Below are 21,029 nucleotides of genomic sequence, written 5' to 3' on the forward strand. Positions count from 1 at the left end.
TTACCAAGAAAACATATTTATTTGTAGAAGACAACAACTGTGAATGAGCATGCATGCAGAAAGCTGAAATAAGAAGCAACACCCTGTTTATGGAAGTGAACGGTGTAAGTTTTCTCAGCATTTCTTACCCCCTGCTACTTCATCTTTCATTGAATGTAACTAAATCATCTTCCTCTCATTACAAATGAAGATAAACTACATGACCATTGTCTTTTTCATTCTATGTAAAGCCAAAATTTTAATAGAAACAGTCTATTCCAATGACAGAAGGACAATTTATTTCCACAAGAGGGCTTCAGTTATCCCTGAAGGCAGAAGTTGTTCACTAGCAACACCTATCCTCAGTATTCCCTTGAAGTAAGGTTTCAGCCATAAGGCTGAAATTGTTTTCAAGTACATTTTATACAGTTGCAGACTTCACTACTTTTTTTTTTTTTTTTTTTTGCAGTACCAAGGGATTGTAGGCCAACTGCACTTGAGTAATGTACAGTTTTCTACCACAAAGAGGCAGCCTCCACCAACAGATTCTTCCCTTTACGAAGAATAAGTGTTAGAGCTTAACAGTTGCACAGCTCTTTAGACACACAAAAAATCCTAACCAAAATTAGTTACGGGATATTAAAGTCTCCACATATTTGGAACAAATTATTAAATGACACAACTGTAGGGGTGTACCGACGCCATGCAAAAGTGCAAACCCTATGCAGAAATACTAGCATTTTCAAAAGCATTTTAACAGTATTAGCACAAAATTCAGGTATGACACCTCATTGATACCATTAAACTGCTGGAATGCGATATTCCAGTTCCCGTGTGTGCAGCTGTGGTTCTGCAGCAGCCTCCTCCAAGCCGCATCCCACTGCGCTGCACAGCCACCTCTGGGCACTCTGAGCCCAGCCATAGACTGGGCTCATAGCCAGAAACAAAATTGTTTAGCAAAGCTGCTTCTGCAACTAACCATTTTTAAAGTGCTTGTTTCCAGAAAGTCTATTTTGTCTAAAGAAACACCAAAGCATTACTTTAACTTATACAGAGCTAGTTTACACTGAATTTTGATAAAGGAGTAACTATGAGATATATCAAATGCTGCTAATTCCCCAAGTTAGAGACCCACAATTTAGCACCATGAAAAATTTAAAAGAATAATCACCGAGGAAGAATAATTAGTCCAGGGTATATAAAGTAGCATAGTAGTTTTACTTTAGTAAGACTCCCATATTGGTATAAATAGTGTAGCACCAGAATATATGGAATATAAATTGTCAAAGAAACAACTGCTATCCATTGGCAGTCTTTCACACTTCTGTAAGTACTCTGTGTAGACTCTAAACCTGGCATAGTTAAATTCTACTATAGTGAATTCTGATTTTTTTTTTAAACACTATTGCAGAAGAAGCAACATTTTGTACTTGCTTAATTAAAAGCTTCTAACTCCTAATTTGACCACAGGGATCCAATTTTTTGGTATACTTTTTTTTTTTTTTTAAAAACAAAGTAGGTTATGATTACTACTGACAGCTGCCTGGATGCATTTGCAATTCACTTTGAGAGATCAATTAAGGCTTGTTTTCATGACAGGGACAAGATTTTTTATGATCAGATTAAAATTGTTTTTAAATTATAATATATATGATTTTAAAACAATTACCAAAATTATTCCTAGAAAATTAACACTTGGATTGAATTAAGTATCTTAAGACTTTTGTATTATGTATAAACACCTTTTGCTTTGTAGTCAACCATTACCAGTTATGGACTAAGTCCAATGACAGTTTTGCTTCAGGTTCCTATATACATAGGTAGGATTCAAGCAACAAAGCCCAAACTTAACTCCAAAACCTTCCTTCTCAGCTGCTGCCTAGAACCTCACAGCACATAACTCATTAGACATCTCTTCTTGTCATATTTTAAAGAGCACATGTTCAGACCTGACCCCTCCTGAGAGGGGAGCAACTCTCCAGGGAAGATTCTAGCCAAGATTCCCAGGTAGACACTGGTGTTTCTCTGCAAGCCCAAGTAACACAAACATCAGCACGGCACAAGCTTTGAGCAACAACTCTGGCTCAAAATTTATTATTGGCAAGGGCTGGGCACTTCTCTGCTCACCACAGTTTTGTTTTCTGGGCTTCATAAATGGAGCTTACTCCGCTTCAGGTTCTAGACCAAGAATACGACATCCTTGTCCTTTTCATTGACTATAGCCAATGCACTTAAAGTATTTTAAACCGGCATGTCTCAGCTAGAAGTCAATAGCATGGCTATCATACACAGCAGTCTACATGTAATTAACTAGAAATATCTTCATATTTCATAAACAGACAAAAACTGCCTCCAAAATAAATACCTCAGCACAGAGACTAAGAACTCAAATGACTACAAGCAAACATTATTTCTTTTGAGGAAATGGTCCTCTCCAGCTGAGCACTGCAGATGATAAGGACTGTGCTGCATTTTGATGCAACTGTGTTTTATTTCTCCAAAGATAAAACATAGGGTATATGTTTGCAAGTATACATGTGCTGTTGCTGGTTTGATGGTCAACCTATTACTAGACTCTATTCCAACTACTAAAGTTTGAGTGGTAGAAATATATAAAGTATTACAGGTATTGAAAGAAGGATTAAAAAACAAATTAGATCCTCTGAATACAGAGGCAAAGGATCCATATATTAACACAATCGTATAAACTGCAGAAGTCACAGTCCAGAAAGTAAACACTTCCTTCTAACTGAAGTAACATTGATGATATACTAGAAGACTGGCCTAATCATTGCGTTTATTGGCTCATTTCCATTGTAATCTAAATATAACCAAAAAGCTACGTTTAAATAGGCTGAACTCCTGAAGTTACTGTACATACTTAAGATAACAAAGATGCAAAGTACACAGCTGAAACTTATTAACAACAAACTCCTAATGGTGCACTAGGAATACTAGGTGCAGTATCAGTAGCGTTATTCTTGCTCGCTAGACATGAAAACAATTATTAGCTGAGACACAGAAAATTATTATGTTCCATACTACGGAGGTATTCCCATTAATATTCTCCTAATGGAAGCTGAGTCCAAAACCAGATACAATTTAGTCCTGTGGTTGTGCGCTGCACAGTGGAGTCATTATTCCACTGTTAAATGTCTAGATACAATGAATATGTACAAAGAGTATAATAAAAACTCCAAACTTTTTCAGCATTACATTTTAATTGAATTTGAAGATGTTGACAATTTCATATCTTCAGTGAAAACATGTGTTTTCGTAAGTAGCATGTTCTTGTGAAATATACAGAGCCAGTAAGGAACCTTCATTTACTTCTGATTGGTTCCACGGGGCTAAGTCAGGGATTGCTCCAGTATAATCTATACACGAATAATTTTTCCAAGTATTTCAGTTCCCATTGATGTCCTTTTGCATTAATTCTCTCCCTTCAGAATAGGCAACAGTTCACCATTTTCCTTTAGTTCCTGTGAAGAAATATATAAAAAAATAATAATTCTCTATGTATATTTTGTGATTACACTAACAAGATTTCAATAGAGACGGTTCATGTATAAGAAAATAATTCACTGGCTATTAAAGGGATGAACTAAATGACCCACTAGAGGTCCCTCTCAACCAAGACTATTTAACATTCATAATACGGTATTTAAATTCTATTTTATATCCATTTAGCAAAAGAGGACTTCCTTTGTGTGTATGTATGGGGGGGGGGGGATATGCCCCTCTTCCCTCCTCCTGAGGGGAACGCCACGTTACTACTTTATGAGGTAAATTATTTCCCCTTTCAGATATATTTTGCAGGTACACACAACATTTTACAACATTCAAAATGCCGCCCCCAAAATGAAAAAGTGACATCCATTGATAGAATTTGTTCCTACCATACATTAAAACAAACGAGACAGATTCAGAAGTTATAAATAAGAAATATTTGCTTGCATTATCTTGATAGTTTAATGCAAATTATATAGCTTTTGACTTATTAAACAGATATGTTATTTTCCTACATCTCAAGAGAAATAATTCTATATTCCACAACATGTTATCTTAAAAAAAACTGCTGATATTCTGTCTCAATTTTATTTCATATTATGCTACATTATGGAATGTATTTTAAAATACTGACAACATTCATCTACCCATACAAATTAGTCAGTGTGAACTGAACACTATTAACAACGCAAATAGAAAATTTGTATTTAAATAGCAGAAAGGAAAGTATTTTGCAGCATCTCTGCAATGCCCAGGACTACACTTACTGATCACTGAAATAACCCACACACTTGTTAAATAAATAAAATTAAAGTAATCTATATAATTTAAGTAATACCAGTATTTTTAGAGCTAAATGAGATTTATTGATTGTATCTTCCCAAGAGTTACAACGTCTGAGGAATTGGCTATAAACCATTCAGACAAGAATAGGCTCAGGAGTATTTGGAGTTTAGAACACTGTGCCTGCTCTGTTACAAAAATCAAAAACCACAGTAACAGATGCAGATCTATTTTTGTTGCTTCAGGGTCTGTTCAAACAACTACAATAAACCTTACTTTTTCCAGGAATGAGACTGTTTGCTAGGAAAAAACGTCTCCCCCACCTTATTTCAGAAAAGCAATGTCAAAAGTAAAACTAAGAAGCAAGAAAAACCTGTAAAAATGCACCCACGGGGTAAAAATGGTCTTTACAGTAAAGGTAACTGACTGGTGTCAAGAAAATACATTTCACTGCTACATTTTAGCGTATAGGAACGCTAGAGATTTAAAGCTCCTTTCAACCATATGTTGAGATAATGGAAGTCACAGTAAAAGCAATCAAGTCATTCGACTTCAAAATCTCAGGCCACTACACAGGAATTCTTGTATATTATAGTCAGAAAAACATTTTTACAGTTCTCAACAAATGGCCTATTTACATGTCAAACAAAATTCTCCCCGTCTTACCTTAACAATATCCAACCCTCCAACAAGTTCACCCTTTACATATAACTGAGGATACGTTGGCCAGTTTGAATAGGTTTTTAGTCCTTGCCGCACCTAAGAAAAAATCTTAAATGTAAACTTCTGCTTTAGTAAAAGTAACAATGAAATCCACAATGTAGGAAAGACAGTTACCTCTTCATCCTCCAATATGTCAAACGTTTCATAATCAACACTAGAAAGAAAAAAAAAGTGATCTACTATGGACTTTTGCAATGCAAGACCCACAAAATTTCGTAACATTTATGTTTACAAAGCTAGCTTCCAAATCATCCAGGATATAATTAACATATACTAAGAAACAAAGAGGGAAAAAAAAAAAAGTCAGCTACTTAAGCACCAAAAACTAAAGTAAAAGATGTCTAGATTCATGGGAAACTCCTTATAACGCACAGATGACACCACGCTGTGCTAAAAATGGAGCTGAATACCTTTGGATCTTATTGTAAAAGATGTGTTCAAAATAATTGTGTTCACTAAATAGCTTTAAAAAACTCTGGAAGTTTTTATTGAGAGGTCCAACAGCTGCAGCTATTTCTTGATATATTACTTGCATAAAGACACCAAAATATCATGCCAGTGTAAATCTGAGTTCTGGCTGACTCATATATGAGTTTTGGTGTGCAATTCCTAGTACTCCCAGTACTGGCACTCTTTAATAACCAGGAAGTACATGGATCCCAGTAGGTGCACTAGGGCCAATGATAGCGATTTGAATAACTACTGTTTAGTTCTGAATTGATATACACATTGATATGCACAGCTCTGCTCTACTTGGCTATTATCTCAAGAGCTCCTTCTAAGGTCTAGTAATCAAGACAACCACTTAACCTCTAACTAGCGGTCCACATAAAACATGTGTTCATTCAAAGGAAGACAACGTTAATCTCTCACTACAGAAAGAGTTGCTTTGAAGAGAAAAACCGAGTCTGGATAAGACGAGAGGCTCCAAGATTAGGGAAAGATCAAGGGGGCCTCTAAGATGAGTTACTTTCTCAGAGAAGAGTGTTTGTTTTTTTTCCTTTACAGTCAACAATCACAGCAAAAAGAAGAAATCCACTGTTGCAATAACCTCCTAGCACACAATGTTAAATCAGAGCAAGACGATCACTATGAAGTAGTGATTTTTCACGAGTATTTAAGCAGCATAACATCTGACACATTTCAACTTGGTATCCAAGCAAATGTAGCAGGGATTTACACTATTGGTTTCTACATAGGGATAGTTTAAAATACTTTCAAGTAAAGAAAAGGATTCTTTTGTAAAGGCTGTCACAAATATTTTCCAAATGCTTGCTATTTACAAACTGCAGTTTTTAAAACAGAAATAGCTTCCTAAATTAAATAAAGCTTACATACCCAGTACTATTTAGGATTTCTATAATTTGCTTGCTGAAGCCACATTTTGCCATCTAAAAATGCAGAAAAACACCGGTTAAAACATATTTTTGCTAAATTTAGTTGTTTAAATCTACAAAATTCCAGGTCTTCAAATTATGCTACAGCTAACATCAGTTTTTGCTAAAAACATTCTTACTAGATGAGCATTACTGCTAATCCCTTTTTCACTCTTCCTTATACTTCACGCTTTGAGCTTCAAGCACTACTGAACAGTTCTTTCTTTCAGTGCTTTGCTAAAGTAAAAGTAAGTATTAAGAGTGATAATCACTATTACTTCAGTTGTGGTGAAGTGATACAAGGTGCATCTGTTTTCCAGGTTTGGCAATATTATCTTTAAAACTAATCAGGCTTCATTATTTTCCAAACATTCAAAAAGCCAAAGCTATAGGTAGGTTCAATACAAATGCCTAATATACATTTGTAAAAAAGATACGATTTATTCGGAACATACTCCACCCATTACTTAACGTTTTGGAGAGAGCAGCTTCCTACAGTCCACTGAAAATTGTGTGCATGTACAGCAACTTCTACTCTCAATTATTAATTTCAATTATCTACTGTGAACTCTTTCCATAGTAGCAGTATAGCAACACTGAACGTCTAGAAAATGATGGGTATTGTATATTTAATCCAAACTACCTTTTCTTCTTGGGGATTTAACTCCACTGGTAACTCGGGCAAAACCAAAACATGCATTAAGCAACTTTCCCAGACTCTGCTTTCTTCAGGCAAGATACTAGCCTTCTAAGCAGATGCACTTCTAGCGGTTTTAAAAACCTAAGTACAACTAGCGAGCCACCATTGCTTCAGCAAGGCAGCATAACCCACAAGGTTCCAGCGTTTATGAAACAGCTTAGTAAAACAGCCTGTAACACTCTCACAAGTATCTTCTGTTAATGCACAGAGAGGACTCAGGGAACGAATGAGAAAATGAAATGGAAAGAAATACCATGAATGAGCTCAGTCTCCTACTTCTGTATCCCTTCTAAAAAAAACATTGTATGAACGTCTCAAAATCTGATCACTAGATACAGTTACTGCTTAGGGTACATCACTCCAATGAAAAGCTTAAGGTGAATTGGGTGTCGTTCAGGTAACTTTGGCAGGAGGAATTGCACTGCCTTGCTGTTCAAAAGAGAAGAGCTTATCCCCTGCTTACCTTGCATAAGCATGCAACACAAATAAATAGGATGACCTTTTGGTTTACAGTCATTTGCCACTTTGCCACTATTTTAATCCTAATTGTAAACAGTCATCTCTCTTAGGCCACTAGCTTTATTTCAGTGTGAAAGATAATTAATTGCAGCATGAAAAGACACCAGGTACTGACCACTCCATGCATGCAAGAGGAGTGGATCATTTATGGCATGTGGCATTATACATCAGCCTTGAAAACATCTAGCAGTTTTTTTTTTTTTAAATGCAATTGCGCAAGCATAATAAAGTCAAAAAAGTTAAAAAGTATAGGACACTCAATCCAACTAGGTAGTCAGAGGGAAATTCCAAAAAATATGGAATTAACATGTTGGGTAATAGTCAAAGAGTACACCTCAAGCATGGTAGACTTTAGGAGCAAGCATTCAGAACATCCAAAGAAAATTCATTATCTGCAAAGACCATCAATGACCAAGACCAAAAGGATATGCACTGTTTTTACATTTGCACCAGAACTGTAGATCAAGTTGACAGTGGTCACTGAAATCAGGGAATTTGATGCCAGTACTATAACACTGCTATCAGTAGTTCAGCAATACATTTCAATTAGGAAAAATATGGACTGTTCTTCTATGACTTATAGAAGCATCAAATAAAAAATGTAAATAACTTCTTAGAACTACTAATTTTCATTAACAAAGGAAAAGATAACTGTCACTAAATGATGAAGAGCAGCAGTTCTACTCACTTCTAGTCAAACAATTTTTTAACCCTTACCTGTTTATTCCCCTTCATAAAAAGCATCACAGGAGCTTTGTTTATCAAAGTTTTAAGCCTACAGGAGGTAGGAAAAAGGAAGACATAGAACAGCTCAATTATTATCCTATGCTTCAACAGGGAAAAAAAATGCAAAAAGTAAAAAGATAACTTACATGTTTACCAAATTAATTTAAAGCAGTACTATAACCAAATGTATTCATTTATATCGTTCAATTTCATTCACTACACTTATCATAAACAACCTTTGTTACTTTTAGAGCAAAAATTTACTTTTCTAGGTTGACCTGTAAATATCAAGCAGCAATAAATTTAAGGAAGAACATTTCAGGGTATTTTTAAGACAATATCTATATTCAGTCACATATCACTACATAGCACACATCATTTTTCACATATTGAATAGTTAGAATTTTATAGAGCAATAATCATGACTGATGGATAGCAGCTATAAGATCACAAAGGACCAGGCACTACTGATATTCAGGAACAGGTCCACTTTGCTTCATCATGCCCTGTCTTTTTCTGGCCTATCCTTGGTCCACCCACATAACACCTCAGACACTTCTTTTCTCTCCCCTCTCCTTATAGGAAAGGTTTGCTGGGACTGACGGAAAAAGTCAGCAAAGCCTCCTGCCCAACAGTTTCCTGCAAAAGGCAAATTATCTTTTAAAAAGTGTATGGCAGGTGGTAATTTTCTATAAAAGGTCACTTTGCACTACTCGCACAATGCAAAATGATTCTAAACTGGAGAATCCAGGCTCTTTGCAAAATAAAACTGAAATGAAGTTTTGTTGGTGACCTACAGCCTGTGCTTGTGTAAACCTACAAACAAAGCCATTCTTTCCAACCAAGTTGCTGCTAAGGGAAAAAGCAACGGTAAAACTAACAATTACACCAAAAGGTGAGCCACAGGAGACCAGTTCCCCAGCTGCCAGCAAATCTGTTTGGTGAAATCAAGCTTATTTGCAGAGTTCATTTTCCAGGAGATTTTCAATTAAGCAGACACAGTTCACTGACAGGAAGAGATCAAACATTGAGTAAAGGAACAGAATTTAGCATTAAATAGGTTATACTACTGATATTCCTTCCTTTTATTAAGTCTTAACATGTTCAAACAACCCACAGTTTTTGTTTATTTTTTAAATGAGTGAATATCCTGATAGAGTGAATACAGTTAGGAAGAGAGCTAGTTGCCCAGAAACTGCATACAAGGGTAAGTACAAAGAAAAACTAATTAGTGCTGTAGAAAAACACTTCCCAGTTGTCACCAGAAAACAAAAGACAGACCTCAGCAAAATGCTATGCATTAACCTGAGAAACAAATACATCTAAGAGATGAATAACAAACTATGCAACAAGGAGCAGCTTGTGACTTGCCAGTGAATTTTCTACATCAAAATTTGGGAAAACTTCACACCTGTTCAGAAGATGCTGCTGCTTCTCTAGAGAGACATGGAGCTATACCAACAACTTTATTCTATTAAACACATTAGGTAAGTGGAAGACATTTCACGTTACCGTCTCTTGCCCAAAAAGACCAAGCAAAACAAAAAACTACGTACAAACTCAATGAAGTTATATGCTTTGCAAGTTTGCCAAAAGGAGGAGAGACCAAGAGAAGCTTTCTAAAAGTTTAAAAAAGGACATAGACTGAGACAATCCCATCTTTAAGTATAATTTAACTTCAATTAAGCTGCAGAAGGTAGTAAGTGATTGTTTTTTGTGATCTCAGTGAAACAATTTACTAGTTACCCTACCAGAGTAGCAACTGATCCTTCAAGAGTAACAACACGTGAACCTCAAGGATAGAACAAATTAAAAGGCATTATGCACCTGTGAAAGTAAGTCTAGTTCATTACCATACAGAGACAGCTTGCTTTATTTCTCAGCTGTGCTTTATCAAGGCAAAAGGACCAGAACCAGTCACCTCTAGAGCTCAGCAAGACTCTTATGCTCACCATCCTCAGACAGCAAGTGGGAAATCTATGCTAACGTATTTGCCTTCAAGGCACAGGCCTACTTCTTGTAAATCAGCCTTCCTTTGCATGTCTCAATGGCACTATTCACACAAAAGCTAGAGAAAAATGCTGCCATATACTAGCAACTTCTCTAACAATGATGTGTCACATATCTGGAGCTTGTCTGCCTGAGGTATGGCAGAATTTCAAACAGCAGCGTTTCTTCAAATGGGAAGGTTAAAGGAGGACAAATTGGCTTCTAGATATTACCTCCGACTCAGGAGGCAACACGCTTCCTATTGATGCGGCATGCATTCATATTGTCAAAGTGAAAGAAAACAGCAACTGAAGGACATGGGTAATCAAGAAAAATGGGGAGGCAAGCCTAGATATTTTGTCTACGCCGATGTCATAGTTGTGAAGGTAAGTGTGTGTCAAATAAAGCTAACAAAAGCTACTAGTGAGTTTAGAAGAGAGAGTTTTCTGAGTTACCTTTAAAAATAAGTTCTTAAAAATGAAACAAGAAATTCATATATTTTTATAATTTAAAATTAACAAACTAAAAAAAATAAGCAAAGCTTATTAGAACAGTATAGACTAATACTTTATATAAGAGATGCTTACTGTATAGAAAACAGAATATATTAAACAACTTGAAAAAAAGACTGTAGAAGGTCTGTAGTTAAAGAAAAGTCTTAGTTTACTTCTGATAAAGTCAGAGAAAAGGAATTTATATAGCAGATTGCCATATATAAATGAATAGGGAGGAAACCTCAAAAATGAATCCCCTCAAAATAAAGATATAATAGGTCATACTTGTCGTCCAGCTTGTGTGCCTTCGGACAGACTGTGTCCAGTTCTCCAGAAGCCTCGAGTTCCTAGGGAGATTACAGGGAGGAAAAAAAGAAAATCAGATATGAAAAAGAAAAACACTCATCTGGTAACTAGCAAGATTAAGAAATTTCTCAATTTCCAACCTTGACAATATCCAGTCCACCTATAAGCTCTCCAGCTACGTATAACTGTGGATAAGTTGGCCAATTAGAATACGTTTTCAGCCCCTGACGAACTTCTTCATCAGAAAAAATATCAAAACTGCTAAATGAAATACCATGTTTGTTCAGTATCTCCACCATTTGTTTGCTGAAGCCTGCAAATGTAAAAAGAGGAATTACATATAGTTTTAAACAAAGCGTTCCCATGTCTGTATTAAACTTTACTCATTAAAAAATGCAAATCTTTCAGGAAATAACTTCCCACCAACAGCTCTAGTGTATTATTCTTTGTTGTGTTAATATCCCCAAATATTATAAAGAGGCAAAAAATAAACCTGGTTTATTACTAGGCTTATAAAACCTAAGTAATTGAATAGTTTGGTAAGTCTAGAGCTTCTCTACATAGAGCACTACACAGTAAGTAATCTTCATGTACTTCCCTGTTGATCCAACATACAGTTAAGGCAAAATTCAACGCATTCCCTTATTCTTTCTCTTGCCAACTCTTCTCCATTCATAAAGAAAAGCTCCTCAATGACCTTAACAGTATCTTCAGTAGCCTTCTTTCACTTCCTCCACAGTGACTTGCACATCGTTTTCTCTGACTGTCATTTCTTCCTCCAGTTAATAACCTTCTTCCACACCAAAAGCGGATGAAGTTGACACAAAGCAGGAACTATGATTCAAACCCACTACCATGCCAATGATTCAACTTAGAAACTTAGCTTTTACCTTTTTTCTTTATTACCTCTGCTTCAAGAGCATCTCCTTTCTACTTCACAACAGAAGACAGATTCCTTTTTCTTCAATGTTTACTTTCATGAGTAAACAATGTAATTTGACTACCATAACGACACTCATGTACTAGAATTTTGTTTTCCTTTTGTAACCTACTTTGATTATGTCCTATTCTGACAATAATTTCTCATCAGGAAAGTAAGTGAAAGTTAGAATGTAAACATCCATATTTTATAAATCTATTATGTAGCCAGACTTGGAAAGGAGTTTTTCCCTCCTGTAACATAATATTATAGTTTTCTTAGAAAAAAGTGCTTAGTTATGATGTAAAAAGTTGTATGTATGAAGATTGGGATACTACAAAATTTGCAGTCTAGGAACACATAAATCTTCTTCCGCTAAAGGGAAATTCATACAAAATTTTATTTTCTGAACAATTCTCCTTCTTCTCTATTTTAAATGCACCATTCTCACTCATTAAAAGTGAAACCTGAAATCCAACCTTTTTTAAATCCAATTTATTTCTTATTTTATTTTAAAAAAAAAATCCCTACAGAAACTCTTCTAAACAAGCCAAACACACATAGGCTGTATCCTTCATGCCAACACCCCCATTCTTTATGGGGTAACCTGAAAAGCAACATCAGACTTTGACATCCAAAGTCACCTTCCTCCACTTAGCAGCTTCCATGGACAGCATCGCAAGTGCTCCTCTGGAGAGGACAGAGCTCGCTAGATGTTCCAGAGTAGACTGCAGAGAGTTACTCCATAAAGGAACAGATGTGAAGGTCTGCTGTACTTTACAACACAAGGAAGCCAAGGAGTTGATCTTTAGGACTGATGATCAAATCTTGATTTGCAACTCCACTGTTCCCCCACAGCTTATCCACCCTGCTATGAAAACAATGCTAATCAGGAAAAACTGCTAAATATGTAGCAACACACTGAAACATTCTGAAGTTTTGCTTCATTTCTAACATGCAGTCTTTACCTTGAAGTATTTTAACACCTGCCACTGCTGCTTTCATGCACATCCCTTCTGAGCAAAAAAGCCTCCTAGATAACACTACATGATTTGCAAAAGTGATCCATGACAATTTACCCATAGATCAATGCGAAAATAATGTGCGTTTTATGTTTTGCCAACTCATTCTGTTCTGGATTCACATAATCTTGCAACCCTTCCAACATCCTAAAAGAATTCCAACAAGTGCTGTGCAGACAAATAAAAACCTCTACACAAATATATATAAAAAATGCTTAAAGGCTTTAATAAAGAAATGAAAAAAGAATTTTGAAGTGGGGAAAAAAAGAATCAGTGCCATACAAGAATAACCTTTGATTTCAGCTTGCAAGATCACCTACTAGTTTTTGAAATACAGATTTTTACTACAGCTTTCTGCAGTTTTCATGATCTGCAATTTATTGAGATATGAAGTAGTAGTATTTATATGTATGGCATCTGAGTTGCTTTTCTTTCTACAACTGAAGTGTTAAGTTCATGTACAGCCTGGAGTAAAACACAGATTCTGAAATTTTTCATACACCTGGGAGTTCATTAGTAAACAGCTAAAGGCTGATTGCTGATGGTTATTCCATTGCCAATATAGTAACTCATTTCTACTGTAAGAGACTGGGGGGGAAAAAAAAAAAAGCTTTATTTTAGCTGTAGGCAATTATATGCAAACTAGAAAGATTGATTGGTTGTGTTTCATTTTGAAGGGATACAGTAGCAGTCTGGAAGTGTTATGCTTAGGGATAAAGTGCCAGAACAGCTTTACTCTCATAACAAAAGATTTAGGTTGAATTTCTGAAGAAATACCATACATGCATTACAAAGAATAATTAAACCGTGAAAAAAATGTTTTAAGTGGCTTAAGCAGACAACCACAAATGCCACTCTGGATTCTACACTGATAATGACAGACTACATATATTACTGTATCAGTGAAATAAATGAATACAATTAGAGTCCAAAATAATCTGAAATAATACAATGTGCATAGCTAACACATACAATAGCCAGTAAACATAGCCAAGGAGACAAACCTTACTTTACACTACATTGAATCAACTTTTCCAATGAAGAAATTATAAACTACAGAGAGATCTCATAATACACTGCTGAAGAGGGTTCCACACTACTTGCCAACTGTGCTCAAGCCAACACTGCAAGTCGGTATTATTTGAATCAAAATAGATACAATTCACCAATACATTCACCTTTAGAGAGGCATGTCTCCTTTTATTTAATTACATTTTTAATACTCCTACTACTGTTATAATGAATGCATATTATCTTTGACAAAATGTTAAATTCTCTCACGTGGAAAAAGTTTGTCTGTTCTAGGAAGTTTAACAGACCCAACTTACTAATGTCTCCCAACTACTACCAGAAACTCTAATATAAATGGTTCTCCTACAACACAATGTCTACAGATACAACGCAGCAAATACAATAATACAAACAGCAGTGGCTATCTTGTAAATCACGTGTCAAACCTGCATTATTCTCACTCCATCAAATCAATGGATTCCTTATTAATATCCACCCCTTCCCCCATGTCAATAGCACATGGTAATACCACAATCTGCATCCTTCAGGGTTAAAACAAACAGATAGGTCATGTGAAATCAGTTTCTTTTATGTCCTTCTACACTATTTCCTCCATTATTGTTGTTTACACAGTTCTTCTCAATTTAGTTTCTTTTAGGAACTTCCTGAATACACACCAATACAAAGCAAAAGACAGCTACAAAGGCATGTCTAAACTTGGAACTTGTTGACTGAGTTTAATACTTGACACTGTTACAAGATCTTTCATGGCTAGAATATAAGCAGTGCAAGCACACCACAAGGATATCTGGCAATTAACTGAGTATCACATCATTAAATCCACACACCATACCAACTTTTCCAAACAACACACTTGTAGACTTCTGTCAGAGACATAAGGCAACATTCTGCCTCCAGGCTGCACGTTCTGAGCCCTTTCCAGATGGCGTCAGAATAGCTCTGTGAATCCTCATTTCATCCTCAGCAAAACGTTGTAAATGCATTTAGTTCACATGCATCCCTGCCATGATATAAAAACCATTTAAGACCCTATATAGGAATCTTTCAAGTGAGTGTAATTTAACATAACTCATGCACAGGCAGACCAAAAAAAAGAAACTTGAACTTTCACTATTTGCTCTTAAACACAAACAACTGAAGTTTTCCACAACAATTTAACTTCATGAGCAGTAAATCTCTGTACCATTTCTGTAAATATATGCCATATGTCAGTCTCCAGCAGCTTGGCCTGGAAGGAGCTAACTATTTCTAATTCTTTTCTGATTCTCCTGTTACACTTTACAATCCCTTCATCTTTTTGGCCCTGAGATGTGGTTAATATGATTTGACTCATAGGATACGTGTTCACTTAGCAAAGGAATCCCACTTTAGTCATCTCAGTGCGTCAGCTACTGTGGAGAAAGGAATTGTGAAAGTTGCAGTATTTGATCTCTAGACCAATTTGGGGAGAGAAAGGAGGCAAAAGAACTCAAAACATTTTCTCATTGGTTCTCCTCCACCAAAGTTTAGAATTCTAGAATATCATCTTTAAGCCCCTATCCCCAGAATAAGTTCCTTTCAGTCTTCCCACTTCTAGTGAAGCTCTCAAGATAAGTGAGGAATGGTAGGTTTTCCGCATCGCATTTTGCTCCTTGTTTTTTCAAGAGGGAATACGGGCATTTGGGAATAGATGTATATGAAAACAACAAAGCAACTAGCAGCTAAACGTTCGCTTCTGTAAGGTATCAGAGGAAAAAAACTGGTGGGTAAGAAGCAGACTAGCAATAGAAGACATATCTCAGGATAACAGCTTGTTTGAGGCACGTCCCCAAAAGGCAGGCTGGGTTTATGCTCAAAGCAGGCAGTGTGGAAAGCCTCGTGCTGCCAATTGCCAAAACAATGTCCCAGCCCTGCCCTGAGGCAGGAGGGAGCCAAGAGGGAGTCAAGCCCTGCCAAGAGGGCTGTACAGCCAAGCAATCTCCAACCTACACCAAAGTAGTACCCTTCTGTTTACCTCCTGCAGATCACAACAGCACGCCCTGCAAGATCCGTTCTGCAAAGCAGTTTCCTAAGCCTGCGTGAGCAGAAGGATGGCAGCTTCACAGTACTACAATTTTATCTTTGAACATTTGTTTAGGTACTTTTCCAGTATAGATCAATGCTTCAAGTCAGCTAGAAACCAATCACTTTAAACCATGAGCAAACATGAGAAGAGTTAAGCTGAAGAAGAGGTTGCCTCTGTAGTGGCAACACAAGGTACTGGTCTTCCAATTTTTCTAGTTCGGGTAGTTGTACTTTGTTTTTCCAAATGGCAACAGTAATCCAGGATGTTAATCAATTCTTGTTGCTCCTCGAGTTGCTGAATTGAGTAGTTCTCTTCAAACTATTTTACATTTTTAACATGTAATTCGATGCATAAAATGTCATGATTAAACATTGAGCTAGATCAGAAAAAAGCATCCTAGTTGAGGGACAGCATTATACATACGGAAAGCCTTGGAAAACCCCTGACTTCTGTGACTCGTTTCCCAAATTTAAATAGGGGTACAGCAACTCTCTAACTGCATCTAAGCAATACGAAAACACTTCTGTTACGAATGTTTCTAGGTATGCAAGACATTGTTGCAATGCATGTTTCCAAAATTGAGTGAATCTGACAACTAGCCCAAAGCAACTACTGTCACACTGAACAAGGACTTCAGAAAATTCTTACCGCAGCGAGGCTCTTTTGGAGACCCTTTCATAAACAACATGCAAGGGGCAGCATTGATGAGCTTCTTCAGACGTACAGCAAGATCTTCTTTTGCAACGTCATTAGAACCAGCAGAAATGGAACTGCCAGATGCATGGCGCTGGACTTTTTTGGTCAACTCCGGGGCATGGGCACCATCTAACCTGTCAACTTTCTGAGAATTCTAAGGAAGCCAAAATATAGGCTCATATTAACAAACTAAATTCAGTATTTGTACTCTAATTAAAAACACTAAAATCACCATATAATAGATTTTCAGATGCAGAATGGATTAGTGTATTGATCATCTACCTAATCTTTATTTCCAGCAGAGACTCTAGACTTAAACCATCCTGTTAGCTAGTTCCTTTTAATGCTAACAAAATTTGTTATTAATGAATTAAAATATTTTTAATTTTTTTATCATAGGCAAACACAACCCATGCAGACTTGTCATTTCTAGCAAAAGATTATTTACCTGTCTTTTTTGCCATGTTGTAGAACTATAGCCAAGCCAGAAAACATCACTGAAAACAATTTTGACCCAATACAAGCTATGATAGCTAACATAAAAACATTATAGGAATCCCAATGCAATTAAGGAAGTTCTGAAATACTAAGATTAGGTATAAAAACAATTTCTGTCTACTTTCTGAGAATCCACTATCCAGATCACATACATAGATGTTCGTTAACTGTGAAAGTTCTTAACAAGTTTCTGCTGGTCCAGTAATAAAAGTGCACACTAAGAGCCCACACGGAATCCATTTCATTTAAATTCGTTTTCTCTTACCTTAAAGAATAAGAAAGTTGGAACAGAATTAATTTCATATTTTTCAGACACTTCAGGCACAGCTTCAGCTTCCAGCTTAAAAAAAGAAAGAAAGAAAGAAAAAAAAAAACAAGAAAAAAGATGGTTTTATTTTCATAATCTTCCTTAAAGTTTGAATGTGCATGTCAATCCTGCCTAGATTGTTCTTCCAGGCATCTTATATATTTAAAAAGGATTTTGATGCAGAAGTTTGTGACACATTTGCATTTAAATGAGACTCACTGGGTTGGCGTGTCATCCACAGAGCCTACACAGTGTCAAAACAGGTTCAGAGGTTTTTATTTTGCTGCACATTTCAAAAGATGCCTAGAGGCGGCGAATAAAATTTTTGGTGCACTAGTGACCTAGTAAATTTTCAATCATATGCAGCTACTACTATATTGAAATCCATAAATCATTGACCCCAGTTATGTCATGATTACAGTGCTTATTTTCTGCCCACAGCAATTCTTGCTGTTTGCTCTATTGACTAATTTCAAGGGGCAGTACATCATGACCGACATTTGCAGCCTTCTGCAAATTATGAAGCAAAAGGAGTGTTTCTTCAATAAACTATTGATGCCTAGTAAATTTTATTTTTAACTCCTGAAAGGCTACTGAGTATTGAGTGGAAAGCTTGTTTAGATTATTGGTTCTGAGTTTATTCAGCCCTCAAATGCTTACCTTGAAATTCTACAATGAAATTCTATATCTATTCTATTTCATTCTATAATGAAATTTACCGTGAAAATAGTAATCTATTAATTTAATCAAATTTATGATTTTCTATGCAGAGCCTAGAAGCTTATTTTAGTGACAGAGCACAAGGCTGTTTAAATTGCTAGCTCTGTAACACCAGTAGTTAGCAGTAAAATAAAGTGGCTATAATGGATATAAATGTTTCAGACTAATGCACAGAAACCTGTAATCCAGTGTACAGAAAAAAAAAAAAGATTTTCAAACTCTTAATCCACAAACAACAACAATTTATCAACCAGCACCTACAGAGCTACTTAACAGTTTGCTCCTGCTCTCCCCTGTTCATCCTTACTTACCTATTTAGAAAATACAACCTGCGATTGTTCTGTTACCTGAGATATAGTGAGTCTCTGAATCTTTTAGTATTATAATGTTATGTTTTGATTCACTCCAACGATTAAGGCTCTTAATGAGCTCACTGAACACAGAAGCAACCCAGTGATCAACTCAAAACTAAAAGTCCAAGCTTCACCTCGATTCCCATAAATCAATGCTCCACCAGGATCAACTGAGAAACTGTCTACTATGTAGAATTCCAGTTATCTACTTGCTTTCCAGTGGCAAAAGATGATAAACAAAACATACTAAATATACTAATCTTTTAGTAAAACTTCCTATCTACCTAGATACTTATGTTCCACTCTGATGAGGTGGATGCATACAGAACAGACTTCACTTCCTATTTCAGTAACTTACTGCTATTGGTACATCTTTCCAGGACACACTGTTCCTAACCATTTTTTGGATAAAAACACTTTCCTTCTAATCAAGTCAAGGATCTTAGAATTAAGATATGCAACAACGAAATGCAACAACTGAAATGGGAAATTCTATTCAGAAAGATTCATTAACCACTTTTTGAAGTTCAGTACATGCTAATTAGTTCTATTCTAGAATCCACCTATTTATGCCTTGCAAGGTAGTACACTGCTCCTGGTTAGTCATCTGTAACTGTCTGATAAGTTACCAGGTTCTTGCCAGTAAAAAAGTCAGGATCTGGCTATTCTGGAATACAGATCAAAGTTCCGCACGCTGAGTACGTTCAAAATTAAAAGATATTTCCTCTTGGGCGGAAAAAAAAAAAAGTTTTCTTCTCTGAATGAGCATGCTTTTGGCAGGGGTGAGGGGAGAAGATACCATTATCTTAGTTTTGCAGTGCTTGACCACTGAATACAGAACTTTGTTATTAAAAAATAAATAAATTCCTGCTGAATAATAAAGAAGCAGTTGAGAAGTTTCAAGCTTTCTTTGGCCTACTAAAAGTTACAGCAACTCTATACAAACAAATATCAAACATCTCTATTTTCTAATGTTGAACATCTATGTTGTCCGTTTTTGGACACACTAATTAAAATAGTTTTGTAAATTAATACAATTAAAATAGATTCATCCTTCCATTTTACAGAAAAAACACCAACTGTGAGAGGAATCATTAAAAACAAATCACAAAACCTAAAGGCTGTAAGAAATCAAATTAAAACACACACACACAGCTGGCTGTTCTATTACTCCCTGCCCTCATAATCACAGAAGTGTCTCATTAACAAGGGAAAGTTGTTTTAAAATGAACAGCATGATGATGAAGTGCATTCATTTTTCCCTCCACACTAGCCCTCTTACTAGCATATGAAGACGATCTCACAAAAATATAGCATCTCATTTGGGCTTATACCATCTAGCATTATACCACTTACACCCTCGAGTGACAACACTGCACAGGCTATCTACCTTTAAACTCCATAAAGACTACCGCTCTTTAGTAATAGGCAGAAATGAATCCCAAGATCTACTTGACTAACCAGTAACATCATGAGAACAAATGAAATCTCTAACAGACTTGAAAAAGAACAGTGTTGCCATTGTAATCTCAAATCCCTGGACAAAAATCAGGCTTTAACAACATGGCTAACTACAGTACTGAAGTACTGAGTCATTGCCGGAATAGGGAAATTTAAAAGCCTATTTGTTAGATGAAGTAGCTACTGAAAGAAGTGCCTTCACCGTATCTTAGTAGACTGACTTTTTTTTTGTTGTTTTTTAAAAACAGCAATGTAAAAATGAAGGCATTATTTAAGTTTGCAATATCGAGCTTGGAAAGATGAATCTAGAACTTAATCCTATAGATTTTTTGAAGCATCTTGCACGTGCTCAACTCACATCTTCAAACACAAAGCCAGAAAGGAACTTGAAACGCAACTTCATTCATATTTTGTAATAACAGCTCTCCAACATCTGTCTATCCTTTGTTTAAAATAGGACTTACTGTCTGGTAACAAAGACTTACCTTCACAAATGTAACCTGCACATGTTCCTTTGCTAGTGCCGCCATAACCTCATTCATTTGAGCACACTGAGGAGCCCATGGTGCCCAGAAATGGACAACTACAAGAGACCTATTAAAGAAAAAAAAAAAAGTACATAGTGTTTATTTTTTAAAAGTATCATGCAGTTTGATATGCCATGCAAAATAAAAAGAAAAAAAGAAAAAAGTCTTCCTGAGAGGAAAGATAATCAAGTGAAACTAATACCGTTATCTGTGGCTCAAACTAACACTTTTTTCAGGAAGTATCTCAAAATACAAAGAAATATGCCATCCCGTATTTTGGTAGTAAAAGATCACTCTATATGAATGACGAGCCGGAAAAGAACAAGCAGAAACATCAAAGATCAA

At 36.0% G+C, this 21,029-nt stretch overlaps 1 protein-coding gene across 5 annotated transcripts in view; it reads right to left on the reverse strand.

Annotated features, from left to right (window-relative positions):
- The window catches only part of GLRX3 (glutaredoxin 3), a 26,235-nt gene continuing 5,206 nt past the window's right edge, over window positions 1-21,029 (reverse strand). For all 5 annotated transcript variants that reach the window (XM_068951388.1, XM_068951386.1, XM_068951389.1 and 2 more), the window contains 10 exons: window positions 20,643-20,751; window positions 17,582-17,656; window positions 16,771-16,972; window positions 11,246-11,418; window positions 11,085-11,146; window positions 8,308-8,365; window positions 6,334-6,386; window positions 5,110-5,149; window positions 4,939-5,031; window positions 1-3,461 (listed from right to left, as the gene is read on the reverse strand). In XM_068951388.1, the coding sequence (XP_068807489.1) occupies window positions 3,411-3,461; window positions 4,939-5,031; window positions 5,110-5,149; window positions 6,334-6,386; window positions 8,308-8,365; window positions 11,085-11,146; window positions 11,246-11,418; window positions 16,771-16,972; window positions 17,582-17,656; window positions 20,643-20,751 (916 nt within the window). In that variant the 3' untranslated portion in view covers window positions 1-3,410. The remainder of the gene's footprint in view (window positions 3,462-4,938; window positions 5,032-5,109; window positions 5,150-6,333; window positions 6,387-8,307; window positions 8,366-11,084; window positions 11,147-11,245; window positions 11,419-16,770; window positions 16,973-17,581; window positions 17,657-20,642; window positions 20,752-21,029) is intronic.

Source organism: Struthio camelus, chromosome 7 (genome assembly GCF_040807025.1).
Source record: "Struthio camelus isolate bStrCam1 chromosome 7, bStrCam1.hap1, whole genome shotgun sequence".
Taxonomy (NCBI): domain Eukaryota; kingdom Metazoa; phylum Chordata; class Aves; order Struthioniformes; family Struthionidae; genus Struthio; species Struthio camelus.